This window comes from Raphanus sativus, chromosome 4 (genome assembly GCF_000801105.2).
Source record: "Raphanus sativus cultivar WK10039 chromosome 4, ASM80110v3, whole genome shotgun sequence".
NCBI classification, from domain to species: domain Eukaryota; kingdom Viridiplantae; phylum Streptophyta; class Magnoliopsida; order Brassicales; family Brassicaceae; genus Raphanus; species Raphanus sativus.
In genome coordinates, this window is record NC_079514.1 from 43,342,238 (window position 1) to 43,359,158 (window position 16,921).

Consider the following 16,921-nt stretch of genomic DNA (forward strand, 5'->3'; position numbering starts at 1 on the left):
GATCTACAGGTTTAAGGTAAACATCAACAATATTTAAACCATCATCAACATTTTATCTTGGCTAAATGCATGAACTTGTTTCTCAGTCTTTTTTAGTCCTATTAAACATAGTTCTGCTGTGTTACTGTTATTCTAATAGGTACAAACAATGAGACTCACCAGGCTGTGCCAGACCAAAGAGATTGTAACAATCAACGGGAAGTTCCCTGGCCCTGCAATAACCGCTCAAGAAGATGACAGGATTGTCGTTAATGTTATCAACATGACCCCCTATATTGCCACAATTCATTGGTATGCATCTACATATGTACACAGTATAAATGCTAAGAAGAAAAACTAGACTAACAAGATTTGTTTTTATTATGTGGCAGGCATGGTATTAAGCAAAAACTGTCATGTTGGTATGATGGTCCATCTTATATCACACAATGTCCTATTCAGAGCGGACAGAGTTTCACATACAACTTCACAGTGGCGCAACAAAAGGGCACATTTTTTTGGCATGCACACTTTTCTTGGCTTAGGGCTACTGTATACGGTCCGCTTATCGTATATCCTAAATCTTCTGTTCCTTACCCATTCAAGAAACCCTTCAAAGAGCACACAATTCTCCTAGGTAATCTTTAATTCTTTGATAAAGCCACTCTGTTTCACTAGTTGCCTTTGCTAAGTTGTTTGTCATTTCATAATAATGTAGGAGAGTATTGGCTTAAGAACGTGGTGGAGCTTGAAAAACATGTACTGGAGAGTGGAGGACCTCCTCCTCCAGCAGATGCATTCACAATTAATGGTCAGCCAGGACCTAACTACATTTGCTCCTCTAAAGGTAAATACATATCAGATTGAAAAATGGTTTACATTTTACAACGAGAGAACAGATTATTGATCTTTATATTTCAGATGTTTATGAAATGGAGATAGTGCCAAGAAAAACATACCTGTTAAGGCTGATAAACGCTGGCATCAACATGGAGAGCTTCTTCACCGTAGCCAACCACAGGTTAACCATAGTGGAAGTAGATGGCGAGTACACCAAACCTTTTACAACAGAGCGTGTGATGCTTGTGCCTGGACAAACAATGAACGTTCTCCTCACAGCTGATCAAGCCACTGGGAGATACTCCATCGCCATGGGTCCGTACGAGTCTGCAAAGAACGTCAAGTTTCAACACACATCAGCGACGGCTAATCTCCAATACTTTGGTGCATTGCCTAACAGTGTAGCATTACCAGCTAAGTTACCTATCTTCAATGATAACATTGCTGCTAAGACCGTCATGGATGGGCTCAGAAGTCTAAACAGAGTTGACGTTCCAAAAGATGTTGATGCTCATCTCTTCATCACGATTGGGATAAATGTAAACAAGTGCAACTCTGGAAACCCAAACAACAGGTGTCAAGGCCCCAGGAAAGGAAGACTAGCAGCTTCGATGAACAACATCAGCTTTGTGGAACCTAAAGTCTCGATTCTGGAAGCTTATTACAAGAAACTGGAAGGATACTTCACATTAGATTTCCCAACCGCGCCTGAAAAATCCTATGACTTTGTCAATGGAGCACCAAATGACATAGCTAATGACACGCAGGCTGCGAACGGGACCAGAGCAATAGTTTTCGAGTATGGGAGCAGGATACAGATCATCTTCCAGAACACTGGCACTCTCACAACTGAGAACCACCCAATTCATCTTCACGGGCATAGCTTCTATGTTATTGGCTATGGCACAGGGAACTACGATGAACAAACAGCAAGATTTAACCTGGAGGATCCTCCTTACTTGAACACTATTGGAGTCCCAGTAGGAGGATGGGCTGCAATTCGTTTTGTTGCTGACAATCCAGGTATTCTTTTTTCACAGCATCACAAAACCCCACAAAGACATTTTGCTGATAAATTTCTTCTTTTTAATGAAACAGGGCTCTGGTTATTGCATTGCCATTTCGACATCCATCAAACATGGGGAATGAGCACGATGTTTATAGTGAAAAATGGCAAGACGGTGCTTGAGAGTCTACCTGATCCTCCTGCAGATCTACCAAAGTGCTAGTAGCTTTATTGAAATTAGCAAATGATGACAGGGGAAGAATCTTTTTTTGGTAACAACAACAGAAAGAGAATTAGAAGCGTTTCCATTTGCCTACGTCCTATTCATCTAGTCTTAGAGCAAATGAAATGTCATTTATTTCAAAAGGGATAGAGACAATGGTATAGAAAGAGAAAGATTCAGATTTTTTATTCATTTTTTTCAATATGATCCAACACAGAAAGCAGAGATACACAGTAGTCTGTCTGAAAGTATTACGAATTGCTACAAACTGGCGAATCAAATCTACCACACAGCCATTAAAACTTAATTATGGGTTAACCTTTTCAGAAGTCCAGCACTTCTCTCCTGTTCCACTAATCATGGATGAAAACAAAAGCCTCTGATTACTTTTCAGATTCAAGTAATCAACCTGTCATCAAGAGAAAACACTAATGAAACAAATATGCTAGCTTCTACATACGTAGGGAACATAAGAAAAAATAAAAAAGAAAGAAACCTTTTCAGGCTCTAGAAGCATTAGACAGTAATCAGGAACAGGACCACTTGAGGGATCTAACTTAACTTCTTGATCTGGTTGCTCACCATTGTAAGTAGTACCAGGCGCAGGACAGATGTACATCAGCCTTGACTTTAGAGAATTAGCAAACCAAGCCTTCTCTCTTAGCTACATCAAGAAATCAAAACAATTAGGTTCTTCCTTTCCAAGACATTACTCAGTTATGCATCTCAAACCTGAAGCTTGGTCTGGTCAGAACTCGATGCGTCAATGACTTCAACCCTTCCATTGATCCGAAACTGCTCCCAAGTATCAGAGAAATACCAACACATCTTACAGAAAAAAAAAACAACCACCGGTGTCAAAATCAAAGCATGATTATCTAATAATTCAAACCAAGCTACTCACCTCGGAGAACGGACACTGCTTAAGCTCTTGAATCTGCAACGAAATGCATAAAAAACCACAACATGAAACAGAACCAAACTCAACTAAAACAATGCCTACACAATCTGAAAAAATGTAATAAAGACCTTACGACTACGAAGATCGGTGTTGATTTGAATTTTGTCACTGTTCTCTTCAAATCCCCTAACCAAACAACACACCACCGACAAAACAATTCACTACACAACCAATCAAAAGCAGAGATATCAACACAATTCGTATCACCTGAATACGACGGTGCGATTAGAAGGGCGTCCATTAACACCAATCGTCGCCTACACAAAAAAATATCAAAATATCATAAAATAACGTGAAATCAAATACTAAAGAGAAGAAGAATAATATGAAAATGCATACGAGCTGAGCGTAAGAATAGTGTTTTAGGTGAGAATTGGCCTCGATCGCACCAAAGAGAAGCTGCTTCCATGGCGCTGCAGCTGCTGTTCCCATCCTCTCGTCTTCTTCACACAGTTTCGTCCTTTCAATGTGTTATTATTAGTCGTTGATATTAGTTAATTTGTTACACACACACATCACTATAAACGGCGTCGTTTGGCCTTTTACTAGTATCGTCGTGCCTGTTACTTATATGTAACGACTGGGCCATTTATAATTAATGTTGGGCCTAAGGACATGCGACAATTGACAAAGTCGTAAAGAGAAAACGGCACGCGAGAGGAAGCTTGAACATTGAAACGACACGGAATGTGGAGTGTTGGGTAGGAAGAGAAGACAGATGTCAACGTCAGTAAAATAACAGTAGATTTGACGTTGGGACCAGATCTCAGTCACGCCACGGACTGTGGGACCCTGTCTCCACCTCCGTTTTGTCGCTTCCTGTCGGTCTTCTCCTTCCTAATTCTTCTACTCTCTCCCTCGTCCTCTTTTTCAAAATTATTTCTCCTTGAAAATTCGAAGTAGGTGCAAATTTATACTTTATTTTATTATTCATTTTCCCTTTGGTATTAATGTATTATTAATAATTCGTCGTATGATTGTGAAAAATGTAGCCAATGAATCTATGAATTGATAGAGAGGGTTTCGTTATTCTTTTAAAACAAGGTCAATTTGCTTTTACAAGTCCTGTAGTATATCATTATATATCTAGAAGCTTACACGGTTAAGGACTTGAGGTTCTCGTGGATCTTTTTGTGTATATAATAAATCTCTTACTTCTTTGGATTATTAACATACAGTATAAGATGTTGATCTTTATCACTTTCGTTAAAATCATATTCAACTTTACAAAAAGAAAAATATCAACTTTACATATGTATGATGTAGTGACCCGTTGTTACATCTGAAAAGCCAAATATATATTGATTGCTAAGTAAACGTAAATGTAAGTAAATATTGGTTTTGTTTGGTAACATGCATTATGAGATGTCATAATCACACAGAGGAATAGTAAAATGACTGATTTTATCTTTAAAAGTACATGTTCAGTTGCAAGTTTGTATAGCAGAATAAAAAATGACTAGCTTTAGAATGTTATGGAGTAAGTAACTAGCTAGATATGATCTTAAAATTTTTGTGTGATGAAAATGTTTAAATTTCTTTGATTAAAAAGATACTTACAACCCATTATAATCATTATTTTGCTTTTGGATTTTCAATATTTCACTAATCTGATCAGTTTCGTAAAATCTAGATCGTCACATTGACTAGTAAAGTTTAAACTCGAGCTAAATTTAGGTGTCAAAGCCACTAATCACATGTGCGCAAGACATGTGGTGTATGTACATATAGGTATGGTATTTGGATTTTAAAAAGATAGGTATGCGATTTGATGGATCATAACATATAGTATGCAATCACAAAATGGGAGGCCAAGAAATATGCATACAACTCATACTTCCACTAACACTGGATTATACAATACATTGCACATATGAGTTTTATATTTTCTTAAAAGATATATTAATTTAACAAAAGGACATAATTCCTTACACACGATTTTTCTCTTAGAAAGGTATATTTTATTTAAGAGGGACCAGAAAGAGCTAGCAAGAGAGACCGGTCACGAGACATCATCACTAGTCAAAATTAACAAACCCAACTTTCTCTTTTTCCTTCTTTTATTCTTTTTAAACCCGAAATTTCTGAAAAGTTTAGTCCATAGGTTTCTCCCGAATTGGACGGATGATACTGTGAAATTACAAATCATAATATAATCTCTAAATCAAACAATTTAGTTCATATTGATCATCTAAATGGCATAATGCCAATTTATCATTTTCAGCAAAAAAACATGCTGCTCCAAATTTTACATTTAAGTCATTAGACATATATTTTAGTTCATAATTATGATCATCTAAATGGCATAATAAATGCCAAAATGTCACTTTCAGCAAAAACAAAATGTGATTTAAAGTTTTTTACATTTAGGTTATTAGACATATAATATATTTCAATATTTTTAACATTCAATAAACCATATTCAAAATATAGCCCAATATAACCAAATTCACTAGAAAATATGTATGTATATTTTGATTATGGATTCTTCTATTTTAATGCACGAGAACAAACAAAATGATTACTTAGATATATTCTCTAGTTGAAGAAAAAAGAAAGATATATTCTCTTAGTAATAAGTTAAAAATTGGGTACTACTCTTCTCCGTCTTCTTCGCTGGCTCATTTTTCATCATCCATAAAGTGAAAGGCAACGCTAGAAGAACCATCACTCACAAACAAAGAAAGAAAAAGGCAAAAGAAAGTCTCAAAAACATTCTTCTCTTTGGCCTTTACTCAAAACCCACACATATATTTCTATCTCTCTTTCTCTCTGTCGTCATGGACGCTACGAAGTGGACACAGGTACTTATAAGATCTCTTCCTTTGCCTCTTCTCTTCTCTTCTTCTATATTCTTCTTAAAATACTTCTTACTTTTCTCTATTCCATGAAAGACATGAATACTTCATACTTAATTTTATATATATGCATATTTATGTGTGAGCATATATCGATGAATATCATGGTGTGATGATATGTGCTTGTGGTTAAAGATGATACATAGATTTCTTAGGAGTTTCACATCTTTCAATGAAATTTTGCATGTGAGTTTTATCATTTTTAAGGTTTCGAGGTTGGATATAAAAGATTAGTGATATATTATAGCTCAAAACATTTTGAGATCTCAACCTTTTAATGTGACTAATCATTAATTGTATATTGAAAAATGTATGGATAGAATAATAATTATAAGTCATAATTTGTTATCTACCATTTTGTTCTTGGTGCTCATCTTTTTCATTACACACTAAATTCTATATACATATAGCTCTATAGGATACTAAACAAGGAAAATCTAATGAACATGTTCCATTTTTCTGTTTGACCAGTGCTTAAATTGAGAAGCATGATGAAAATTAACCACATGTTTATATCTTAATCAGCTTATTATATAAAATATGAAACCTTGTGGTATATATTAATACAAGTTTTTTTCAGGAAAGAATGTTAAATTTATTCATCTCAAAATTTATTAATATAGGTTTTTCAAAATTAAACTATATCTTAGCTCCTTTCTTGGTTTCTCTAATTACCTCTTTCAACTTTAATGTTCTAGGGCTTCCAAGAAATGATGAACGTAAAACCAATGGAGCATATTATGATTCCTAATAACAACACTCATCAATCAAACACCACGTCCAATGCAAGGCCAAACACTATTCTCACATCCAGCGGCGGCGTCTCAGCTGCAGGAGCCACCGTCTCCGGCGTAAGCAACAACAACAATACACCGGTTGTGGTGGAGAGGAAAGCAAGACCACAAGAGAAACTAAATTGTCCAAGATGTAACTCAACCAACACAAAGTTTTGTTACTACAACAACTATAGTCTCACGCAACCAAGATACTTCTGCAAAGGCTGTCGAAGGTATTGGACCGAAGGTGGATCTCTTAGGAATGTTCCTGTCGGAGGAAGTTCAAGAAAGAACAAGAGATCATCTTCTTCATCATCATCAAACATCCTTCAAACAACACCATCTTCACATGGCTTGACTACAACACTTCCAGATCTCAATCCACCTATTATTTTCTCAAACCAAATCCCTAATAAATCAAAAGGGTCACAAGATCTCAACTTGTTGTCTTTCCCTGTCATGCAAGACCAACATCATCATCAACATGTTCACATGTCTAAGTTTCTTCAGATGCATAAGATGGAAGGAAATGGCAACATGACTCATCAACAACCGTCATCATCATCTTCTCTCTATGGTTCTTCATCGTCTCCTGTTTCAGCTCTCGAGCTGCTGAGAACAGGAGTTAATGTTTCATCAAGATCAGGGATCAACGCTTTTATGCCTTCTGGTCCAATGATGGATTCTTCACACAATGTGATGTACACCTCTTCAGGGTTTCCAACGATGGTGGATTACAAAACAAGTAATCTTTCTTTCTCTACTGAAAATCAAGGGCTTGGACACAACAACAACAACAATAGTTCTGGTGATGCTCATAGTGATCATCATCAAGGTAGGGTTTTGTTTCCATTTGGGGATCAAATGAAGGAGCTTTCATCAAGCATAACACAAGAGGTTGATCATGATGATAATCAACAGCAGAAGAGTCATGGTAACAATAATAATAATCCAAGCCCTAATAATGGATACTGGAGTGGGATGTTCAGTACTACAGGTGGAGGATCTTCATGGTGAAGCAAAATGATCAAAAGAGATTGTGAAATTAGCTTTCTACCCATTGGAGGTGCTCTAATTCTCTTTCATGATATTTTGCCTTACATAGTCACATGGGGTACTTTAGTTAAAGTTGTCAGAACTTGACTATCACAACATGGTATTTTATTCTCTTTTTTAATCAATATTTATTTTTAAATGTTTTATAACTGGGGCGGCGGTAATTCGGGTTGGTTTTTCACTTTGGGTGTGGATTTATTAGGATACATGTATAATGGATTTATGTATAGGTAGAAGAATATGTGAATGCGAATTTCGTGAGTGTTGCATGATATATGTATTCATCGTTTCTTCTATCTGTATATATAAGTGTTCTCATAATCTCATAAAAGAATATTCAAAATATCTTCTCTATTCATAAGTTTCTATAATATAGTCTTTTCAAACCAAAAACCATATATGTAAACAATTATCGCCATCTGTCTCAATATTCGAATTCGGAAGGATTCGTCAGTTTATCTTAATAGAAAAATTCATTGACCTAAGTCCAAGCTCGATGATGGAAAACTTGTGATTATTAAGTTCTATACAGGTAATTAACTACAAGAAAAGTGTCGATGAATACATGTATCATGTAACACTTAATATTAATTCCAATTTAGAACGAATCAGTTTATTTTAATAGAAAAATTCATTGACCAGAGTCAAAGTTCGATAGAAAACTTGTCACTGTTAAGTTCTATACTGGTAACTACAAGAATAATGTCATAGAAAATAGTACGCTTTAGCACATTCTGAAACTGAAAAAAATCAGCATGAGGATGGTTAAATCTTAATTATTTAAATCTTATGTTATATGTTTATCTGTATAAATATTTATGTTTAATTATGTGATGAATATATAACAAAAAATAGCTATGAACTTTAAATATCAATAGTATCGCATGGGTGAAGTTGAAATGAGTAACTAGCAATTTGAAAGAGATAGGGTAAAGGATGGATCATAGCAGCTTTCATTTCTCGAAATGAAATCATTTTTTGCTTATGCCCGTACGTGACATCGCATGTACTGCATAATGATATTCGATTCCATGAATCAATTATTTAAGATGGAAAAGTCATGTAAACTTATTGGACATATCTAAGGAGAATAATAATAATATGTGCGTTAATGACTTGAATAACGAGGTGCCACTCATATTTTAAGATGTACCGGCTCTGAAAAACCAATAACTAGCATATAGAGAGAAGACTTTTTCGGGAAATTCACACATACTTTAAAAATAAACCAAACGCGATATTCTCCTGCCGTAGAAGATATCTTAGACTTATTCGCGCATGCTCGCTTTATACGAATAAATATTTACAACTCATTGGATTGAGTCAACTATACGAATTAAAATATTCGAATAGAAAGATGTTTTATTTAGCCTAAAAAAATCGGAAAGTAGATGTAAGAGGAACAAGCCTCCAAATTAAAAAGTGGTGAACTTCTTGGAAGATTAGAGGTGGTTGGACACACACAAAAAAAAAGCTTTTTAGTTTCAAAAATAATTCCAGTTACTTAACAAGATACGATTGTTCCAAAAGAATGTAAATATTTGTGTTCCAATCCTTAAATATTAAAGAAAATTCATCAGTAATTATTTGTGGCGTAAGAATGGTTTGTACATGGTTCGTGACGCAAAAGGAAGCATCGATATATGGTTTAGTAGTAGTACTCACCAGAAGAACAAATACATACTAGGGACTAAAGTTACTTTGGATAAATCAAACAATGGAGTTCAGGTGCATGAGGTTGATTTTCGAAGTCAAACTCTTTATTAGCTTGTCTTATCAAAGAAGACTATTGACACCAAATTTAGATCGTATCATCCAATAGCAACAACAGTACGAAACGGCATGTTATTTAGGATATGTTTTAATTAAACTCTAACTCGGCCTTATGAAATTCTTTAGAGGTATCCTAACAGAAATTTCTTGAATTATCTTCTTCTTTTTTTTCTTGAATGATCGTTTACCTAAATTTACTTGTATATCAACGAATAATAACGACATCTCAAATCAGTTAGCTAGGGACTTGGACGGAGAAAGAGAAATATATTAAGTTGATGTGTCGTTATCATTGTAAGAGAATCCAATTCATAAACATGACACTACAACAACAAAACAAAAATCGAAAGATCCGACGACACAAGAAATCAAGAAAACGAAACTTCTGCGAAATTTACGTAATTATCTCTCTTCTCTTTCAACTTGATGATAATAATAACTTACGAGTCGGCCCATTCGAAGTTTCTACGAAGCTACCTAATAACCAGGTGTCTTCGTTCCAGACAAAACACATCATTTTGAGATGTGATCACAGCCGTTCATTTCTTCAACTCTCACAATCCCAACAGCGATAGTTTCAAGAAGTGAGTTTATAGACCACACGATTATGTTCGAACGTGACAACAACATCTGTACACATACGCCAACTCGCACTTTGTATATCTATCTACTCCCATTGGACTCAAATCAATCAAAAGAGTTCACAAATTTTCTTCTCTCCTTATGGAACCACCAAGCAAGAAACCTCTTGTACTAGAAACTACTACTACTAGTACGAAGATGGAGACCAAATATGAAGATATGTTACCGATCATGGCAGAGAAAATGGACGTTGAAGAGTTTGTATCAGAGCTATGCAAAGGTTTCGAATTGCTAGCGGATCCAGAGAGAGATCTGATAACAGCTGAGAGTCTAAGGAGAAACTCGAGGGTACTTGGGATTGAAGGAATGAGCGAGGAAGATGCGCAAGGAATGGTTAGAGAAGGAGACCTCGACGGAGATGGTGCTCTTAACCAAACCGAGTTCTGTGTTCTCATGGTTCGGTTAAGCCCCGAGATGATGGAAGATGCAGAAACTTGGCTGGAGAAAGCTATCAGCCAAGAACTTAATAATCACAATCATTCTTCTCTGCCTTGATGAATAACCTTTTCTTGTGCATTCTCTTTCTTTCTCCTAAACTTTTGAATGTTTCTGAATATTTTCAAAGCTCTTTTGGCATGAACAATTGAATGATTTAGAGAGAATCCAACCTTTTGTCATTATTTTCATTATAAGCTATTAAAACTTCAAGCACATATAGCAGTAACGCAAGTACCATTCAAGTAGCAACTGGTGAAAACTTGATCTAACACACTTAGTTCTAGTTACAGACTAACAAAGCACACAACCATTCAGGGATCCACCATTCAGAGATCCATTGTAGAACAACATCTTCAATATCTTGCTTTTTGAATAGGAGACCGGCCATTAAAATCACAAACAAACAAAATGTCAAACAATTAGAGAAAATGTATCATTAATAACCTATACAGCTACAAGCCTAGGTATCATTAAATGTCAAACTCTTTAAGAGCATCATTAGTGGTATAATTTCTCTAGAGAATACCTCAACCATTTAATATTAATATAAGTTAGTTATGTAATTAAAATTTAAGTTTAAAAAACAAATTTTGATCACAAGATGCCACATGTAACTTTAGTCTCTAAGAGCATCTTCAACCCATTGCTATTTTTACCTCTATAATAGTATTTAAAGGTGAAATTGCTCCAACTCACCTCTATTTTTTCCTCTATAATAGAGATTTCTATTTTTTCCTTTATTTATAGAGGAAGAAATAGCATTCATCTATTTTTTACTCTATAAAATAGAAATTGCTATTATAGAGAAATACATTGGAGCATATCTCATCTCTATTATAGAGTTCCTCTATTTTAGAGGTGAAAATAGCAAAATACATTGGAGATGGTCTAATAAAGTTGTAAACGTTTCACATGTTTTCTCTTCCTCTCTTCTGATTTTATAATATTTTAGAATTATTTTTAATTGAGAAATGCAGCAAGAAACAATTGCTGCTCATGCTCTAAGCATTACTAATATTACAGTTATAAAACCAAAAATACATGATGTATCACACATCAAACAGCAGTAAGAGAATATTACTCTCAGAGGCACATTATGACTTCTTAATATCACAAAAGAACACATTCCTATATCACACACTTTCCACCCACCTCTTTTACTCTTATAACCTTCAACTAAACCTTCTAACCAAACATTATATTTAACTTGAGTCTAGTTAAAAAAAAAATTAATAATAATGAAAATAATGATAATAAACATTATCGATACTCTCAAGAGCTTTCTCCTCTTCGTACTTTTCAATCTAAAATTGAAAACAGAGAAAACCTAATTATTATCTAGACTATTGATACTCTCCTCTTCAGATCTCCTCTTGATTTTGGAATCCCCTTCTTCTTCATCTTCTCAATCTCTCTCCTTCTTCATCATACCCTTCTGTAATCATCTCCATTACCGCCGTTAATCTAAACCTCAACCCCGACAGTTCTCTACTTACCCTCTCCAATCATCTCCATTGACACCGTGGTCTCTCGACATGGAAGGTGTGTCCACACAATCTATCTAAGCAACTAATTGCCTGTTGTGATACGCTTTGATTCAATTGTATGTGAGAGACGGTTGATTCAAAAAAAAAAAATAGATCCGGAGATCCCAGAAGACAAACATCTCTCACCATCTTGAACAAGGCGGTGATAGTTATGAACGGTGGTGCTCAGTCAAATGGAAGAGGTATTGGACACCGTGGTAGAGATGGCGGTGGATGTTATAGTGGAGGTGGTGGTGGTTAGGGAGGTGGCGGTGGTGGAAGGTGGTAATGGAGGTGGAGGAGATCCTGGAGGCAGTGGTGGATACCATAGTGGAGGTGTTGGTGGTTATGGAGGTGCATGTAGTGGATCCAAAGTTAATAATGGAGGTGGAGGAGATAGCGGAGGCGGTGGGGGTTATGGAGGTGACGGTGGATCTTTTGGAAATGTGTGTGTGGATATTGTTGATGTGGTCGGAAGAGTTGTGGATAATGGAGGTGGAGGAGATAGTGGAGGTGGTGGTATGTATGGAGGTGACGATGGCTCGCTTGGTCAATGTGTGTGTGGATGTTGTTTATGTGGTCGGAAGAGTTGTGGATGAGGCTCTTGTGGTCAGACTTGTGTTGATATCATCATAAGAGTTGCAGACGGCCTCTCGAAGGTGGATACAAAAGTGGTAATAGAAGTGTAGGTGATAGTGGAGGTGGTGATCAAAACAAAAGTGGTAACGGAGATGGAGGAGAAAATAGTTATGGACAAGAAGAATTGTGTTAACGTTTTCATAAAGAAGATATGCTATTGGATGTTTGAATTTTAAGATTTTGTACAAACAAGTGCAAGCTTTAGTATGCAATGTCTGGGAACTTTGTTAGAACATGAACCTTGACCATAATATGTCGTCCACATAAATCCATCCACAAAATCTCGTCCATGAAACCTTGTCCATGAAAACTGATTAACGAACATGAAAGAGTTGAAGAAGAAATGCAAAGGAAAGACACCGAAATTAAACATCTAAAGGAGAATTTCAAAGTAACGGACGGTCCAAATCAATTTCACTTTATCACATCCAAAGTACTTATTTACTTTGACATTAATTGCAACTGAGTCTTCCACTAGTTACAAACCGAAAAACCACGTAACAATTAATTACAAAGGGAACGAGAGGAAGAACAATATACTTACGCCACACAAGGGCAATAATGGTCAAGAAAAGGACAGCTGTTGTCAAAAAGTGTCTCAAACTCATAATGTGTCTGTCAATAAAAAAAAAAATACAATGTGCCTGTTTCCGTAAGTCTCTCCAGCAGTAAACCAAAAATGTCACTTTTAAAAAGTAGAGGGGGTATATTTAGTGGTTCCTTGATGCATTTTTCTTAGCTTGTTTTGTATGCAATCCCAAGTAACTAAAGTTTGACTAAAACTATTAAACTAGTAATGAGAAAAAAACTAAAGTTTGATTAACTAGTAATGAGCAACAAAAGTTTTGTTTTTTTCTCTGAATAATCCATTGCTTCATTGTGCTCATTGTTTGACATTAACGTGTTTTATTCACATATAATCCCGACTAAACCATTCAATGTGCTTGGGGATTTTGACAATTCTAAACAAAGAAAACGTGTTTCGGACTTGGACGTAATAGTCTTTCTTTGAAGTTGCCATTACTAGTAAAGAAAGATCCTTCGATAAACCAATTTTATAATCTGACTAATAAGTCTATATAGCATGAACTAATAAAAGTTGAATAAAAATCGTTTACGCTATAAATGAAGGTCATGCGATGATGCGAAGCTTAAAATTTCCATACCTTATGTAGTGTATCGAACTCTTAAGACGACCATTAGATGCAACATAGCATGGGCCTTTACGCAAATGATTTTTTTTCACAATGGTACATGTTGCAATTGCATGATGAATAAGAAGATTGTTAATAGGTACAAGTGGGTTTTCTTGGCATCATTTGATCGAGTAGCAGTCTTTGTTCTGAGACCTATTATGAAAGGCCCACTAGTGTTTGGATGTTCCAATTTTGTGTCTTTTTTATCATCAACATACCGACTTAACTAAAACTATGTGTACTATTTTGGTAATTTTTTGTCTATGTTGATCTTGGTAACTCCTAATGTCTAATTGTAAAATATATTTGAATGTTGTTATTGTTGATTCAGTAAATATGTTGTTTGCCGAACTTCACTTCGTGTTCATAATACCTTCACCTCCAGATTCCTTCTTAGCCGCTAGAACCAGCTTCTTTAATCATGTCTACATCTTTAAGCAAACATACCTTTTAGACATTATAAAATGCAAGAGGAAATGAGTATGGATGGCTCTATAGTTGTCAATGTATTTTTCTCCTTTGATGGTCCCAAAAGCATAATTAAGGTTCAATATACATCAACCTAAGTTAGACGTTGAGGTAGATCATGTCTGTATTTCCTTCTTTACGGGGCCTTCAAATTTTCATTTTCACAACATGGACTATTATTCATTTTTCAATAACTTTTCATGTTTTCTTACTTAATCATATATAATGACTTAACAAAATGCAAAATAACTGAAATTTGTGATGATATACTTGAGACGGGTACTTCTGATTCCCAATAAGCACAGCCTATAATACATTTTGAATCATTGTACAGTATATGCTGTCTTAAATGAAAAACGAATTAGTGGCTCAGGCCCAGAGTAGTGACCAATACATTTCATAAATTTAAAATTTATGAATATTAAAAGAAAGCTGAAGAAGATGCTTAGTACAGAAATACTTTCTACCGCTCATCAGTATTCGATGTTTGGTTTCTGAAGCTTCGCTTTCTATTTTTATTTTAATAATCACTTGAATAAAAACTAGTTGCCTAAAAATTCAACCTAAATGAAATAATATCAACCGTTCGTATAAATAAGTATAGAGGTTTGGTAAAATAGAGAACATAGGAATAATTTGTGACTCAAACAAGAGGGGAAACACTAATCTCTTTATTCAAGGATTTTTTTTTTTTTGAAACACAATTCAAGGATTATTAAAATATAAATCGAAAGGGAATAATTTGCGATTTAACGGTGAAAATTAAATTACAGGAGAGAAGCTTGGAAATGACACTTAACGATTGATACCAGTCGTAAAATGTGGTTTTTGCAAGCTGGAAATCTTATTGCATGAATCTGATACCTTTCTTCTCCATTTGCTTTTTTCTTTCACGCTTCTTGTACTTGGCTTTTGTTCAACACACTTGTCTATATATACGTTTTGTTACATATCGTAATTGTAACATTGTGATTTCACACTAATAACATCTTACATTTCATTTGTATAATGTCTAACGTGCGTCCATGGTTCCGTCTCGCTAGCATCGCTAGACCTACATCACAAGGCTCAAGCGACCCACCTCCTCCTCCACCTCAACCTCGACAAACCCCTAGCCGTCAGGTTGTAGTCAGACAACAGCCGAAACAACCGTCACCTACACAGCAGCAACAACCTCCTTCGCCTCCACGTCAGCAACGACCTCCTTCGCCTCTACGCCAGCAACGACCTCCTTCGCCTCCACGCCAGCAACGACCTCCTTCGCCTCCACGTCAGCTTCCTTCCCCACCACGTCAGCAAACTCCTCCACCTCCTCAAGAGCGGTCTCCATATCATTCACCGCCGAGCCGCTACATGTCACCACCGACCCCACCAAAAGCTAAGTCTCCGTCGCCCCCACCGCCACCACCTCGGTCGTCATACACGCCGCCACCATCTCCCAAGGAGGTTCAAGAAGCTTTCCCACCGCGAAAACCAACTTCACCGCCGAGTCCAGCCCATTCAACTAGGTCAACAAAATCTGAACCAGAGAGTTTTCGAAAAGCACCATCACCGAGAACACTCTCTCCTTACTCTCTCCCACCTCCTCAGTTACATTTCGAACGTGAAACCACTCAGAAAAACATTCTCACGGCCGAGAAAACAAGCCAACTCCAAGAACCAAATCATCATAACCAGAGCCATAACCATAATAATCAAGGCAACAACACCAAGAGGACTCATCGTCAACAACCTTTTTCTGGTTCCGAAAACATAATGGGCACACGAGCCATCACCATTGCAGGTGAAAACAAAGGTGCTGTAATGGAGATTCTACGCTCACCATCAGGCAACAGAACCGGAGGAGCAGGACCACATCCCTCTGTGGGGTTTAGCGGCACTGGAGAGAAAGGACGGCGACTTCAAAGCAGTAGTAGCAGCAGCAGCAGCAGTGATGAAGGAGAAGGGAAGAAGAAAACCACCAAGAACCCTAATAATAATGCCAATAATAGTCATCATCTTCCGATGAAAGCATTTATGAACAGTAACGTTCAGATGATAAACAACTCTCTTGTTTACAACTCGATGGCGACTCATCATGATCCTGGTGTTCATCTTAAAATCTCTCGGAAACCTGGCTCTGGCAATGGTTTCCACGTCAAGGATTACGGTAATAATGACGGCGGATACACCAACTGAAAAAGTAACATTTATTCCGAAAAGGAAAAGAAAACCAAAAACAAAGTTAAGGGTTTTGGGTTCTATTTACAATAAATTCAATTTGTTAAGAAAAAATAAAAAAGAGGAAAAAAAGGAATAAGAACAAAAAAACGAGTGGGGTTAGTGGTTTATGATTATTCTCTAATCTTTTTATGACCTTCTCACTCACATGGAGTCTTGATCCGTTTATTGCAACGGAATTTTTATATAATTTGTAACGTCCTTTTGTCAAACAATAATCATGAAATCGTTTCATCATATTCTATCAGATACGCCCATATTATTATCGACTTTTCTTTCTAAGAATAATAAAATTCACCCAACAAATACACCCCTATATA

At 36.1% G+C, this 16,921-nt stretch overlaps 6 protein-coding genes across 9 annotated transcripts; 5 read left to right on the forward strand and 1 right to left on the reverse strand.

Annotated features, from left to right (window-relative positions):
• Positions 1–6: 6 nt before the first annotated feature.
• Positions 7–2,238, forward strand: LOC108855549 (laccase-6). 3 transcript variants are annotated; one of them, XM_057010024.1, is made up of 5 exons: positions 7–16; positions 140–291; positions 372–616; positions 698–826; positions 901–2,238. In XM_057010024.1, the coding sequence occupies exons 2-5, from the start codon at positions 149–151 to the stop codon at positions 2,046–2,048; spliced, it is 1,665 nt and encodes a 554-aa protein (XP_056866004.1). In that variant the 5' UTR covers positions 7–16; positions 140–148; the 3' UTR covers positions 2,049–2,238. The 3 variants fall into 3 exon arrangements, with proteins under 3 accessions (XP_056866004.1, XP_056866003.1, XP_056866005.1); XM_057010025.1 differs by lacking the exon at positions 7–16 and having other exon boundaries at positions 64–291; positions 901–1,842; positions 1,918–2,238; XM_057010023.1 differs by lacking the exon at positions 7–16 and having other exon boundaries at positions 60–291.
• Positions 2,210–3,509, reverse strand: LOC130511992 (pyridoxine/pyridoxamine 5'-phosphate oxidase 2). The gene is made up of 7 exons (XM_057010026.1): positions 3,349–3,509; positions 3,217–3,266; positions 3,078–3,135; positions 2,953–2,985; positions 2,781–2,876; positions 2,545–2,712; positions 2,210–2,457 (listed from the first exon to the last, which is right to left on the reverse strand). Exons 1-7 carry the CDS (start codon positions 3,439–3,441, stop codon positions 2,356–2,358), a joined length of 600 nt encoding a protein of 199 aa, XP_056866006.1. The 5' UTR covers positions 3,442–3,509; the 3' UTR covers positions 2,210–2,355.
• A 2,107-nt stretch (positions 3,510–5,616) lies between these two features.
• LOC130510713 (dof zinc finger protein DOF2.5-like) lies at positions 5,617–8,044 on the forward strand. Of its 2 annotated transcripts, none has more exons than XM_057007298.1 (2): positions 5,617–5,813; positions 6,566–8,044. In XM_057007298.1, exons 1-2 carry the CDS (start codon positions 5,790–5,792, stop codon positions 7,658–7,660), a joined length of 1,119 nt encoding a protein of 372 aa, XP_056863278.1. In that variant the 5' UTR covers positions 5,617–5,789; the 3' UTR covers positions 7,661–8,044. The 2 variants fall into 2 exon arrangements, with proteins under 2 accessions (XP_056863278.1, XP_056863277.1); XM_057007297.1 differs by lacking the exon at positions 5,617–5,813 and adding an exon at positions 5,840–6,053.
• Positions 8,045–10,099: 2,055 nt separating this feature from the next.
• LOC130510811 (calcium-binding protein KIC-like) lies at positions 10,100–10,716 on the forward strand. The gene has a single exon (XM_057007478.1). The coding sequence runs from the start codon at positions 10,196–10,198 to the stop codon at positions 10,607–10,609; it is 414 nt and encodes a 137-aa protein (XP_056863458.1). The 5' UTR covers positions 10,100–10,195; the 3' UTR covers positions 10,610–10,716.
• Positions 10,717–12,272: 1,556 nt separating this feature from the next.
• On the forward strand, positions 12,273–12,677 carry LOC130511368 (uncharacterized). Its single transcript, XM_057008326.1, has one exon. It carries the CDS (start codon positions 12,273–12,275, stop codon positions 12,675–12,677), a length of 405 nt encoding a protein of 134 aa, XP_056864306.1.
• Positions 12,678–15,335: 2,658 nt separating this feature from the next.
• LOC108855791 (vegetative cell wall protein gp1) lies at positions 15,336–16,838 on the forward strand. Its single transcript, XM_018629697.2, has one exon. It carries the CDS (start codon positions 15,390–15,392, stop codon positions 16,557–16,559), a length of 1,170 nt encoding a protein of 389 aa, XP_018485199.1. The 5' UTR covers positions 15,336–15,389; the 3' UTR covers positions 16,560–16,838.
• Positions 16,839–16,921: the final 83 nt, after the last annotated feature.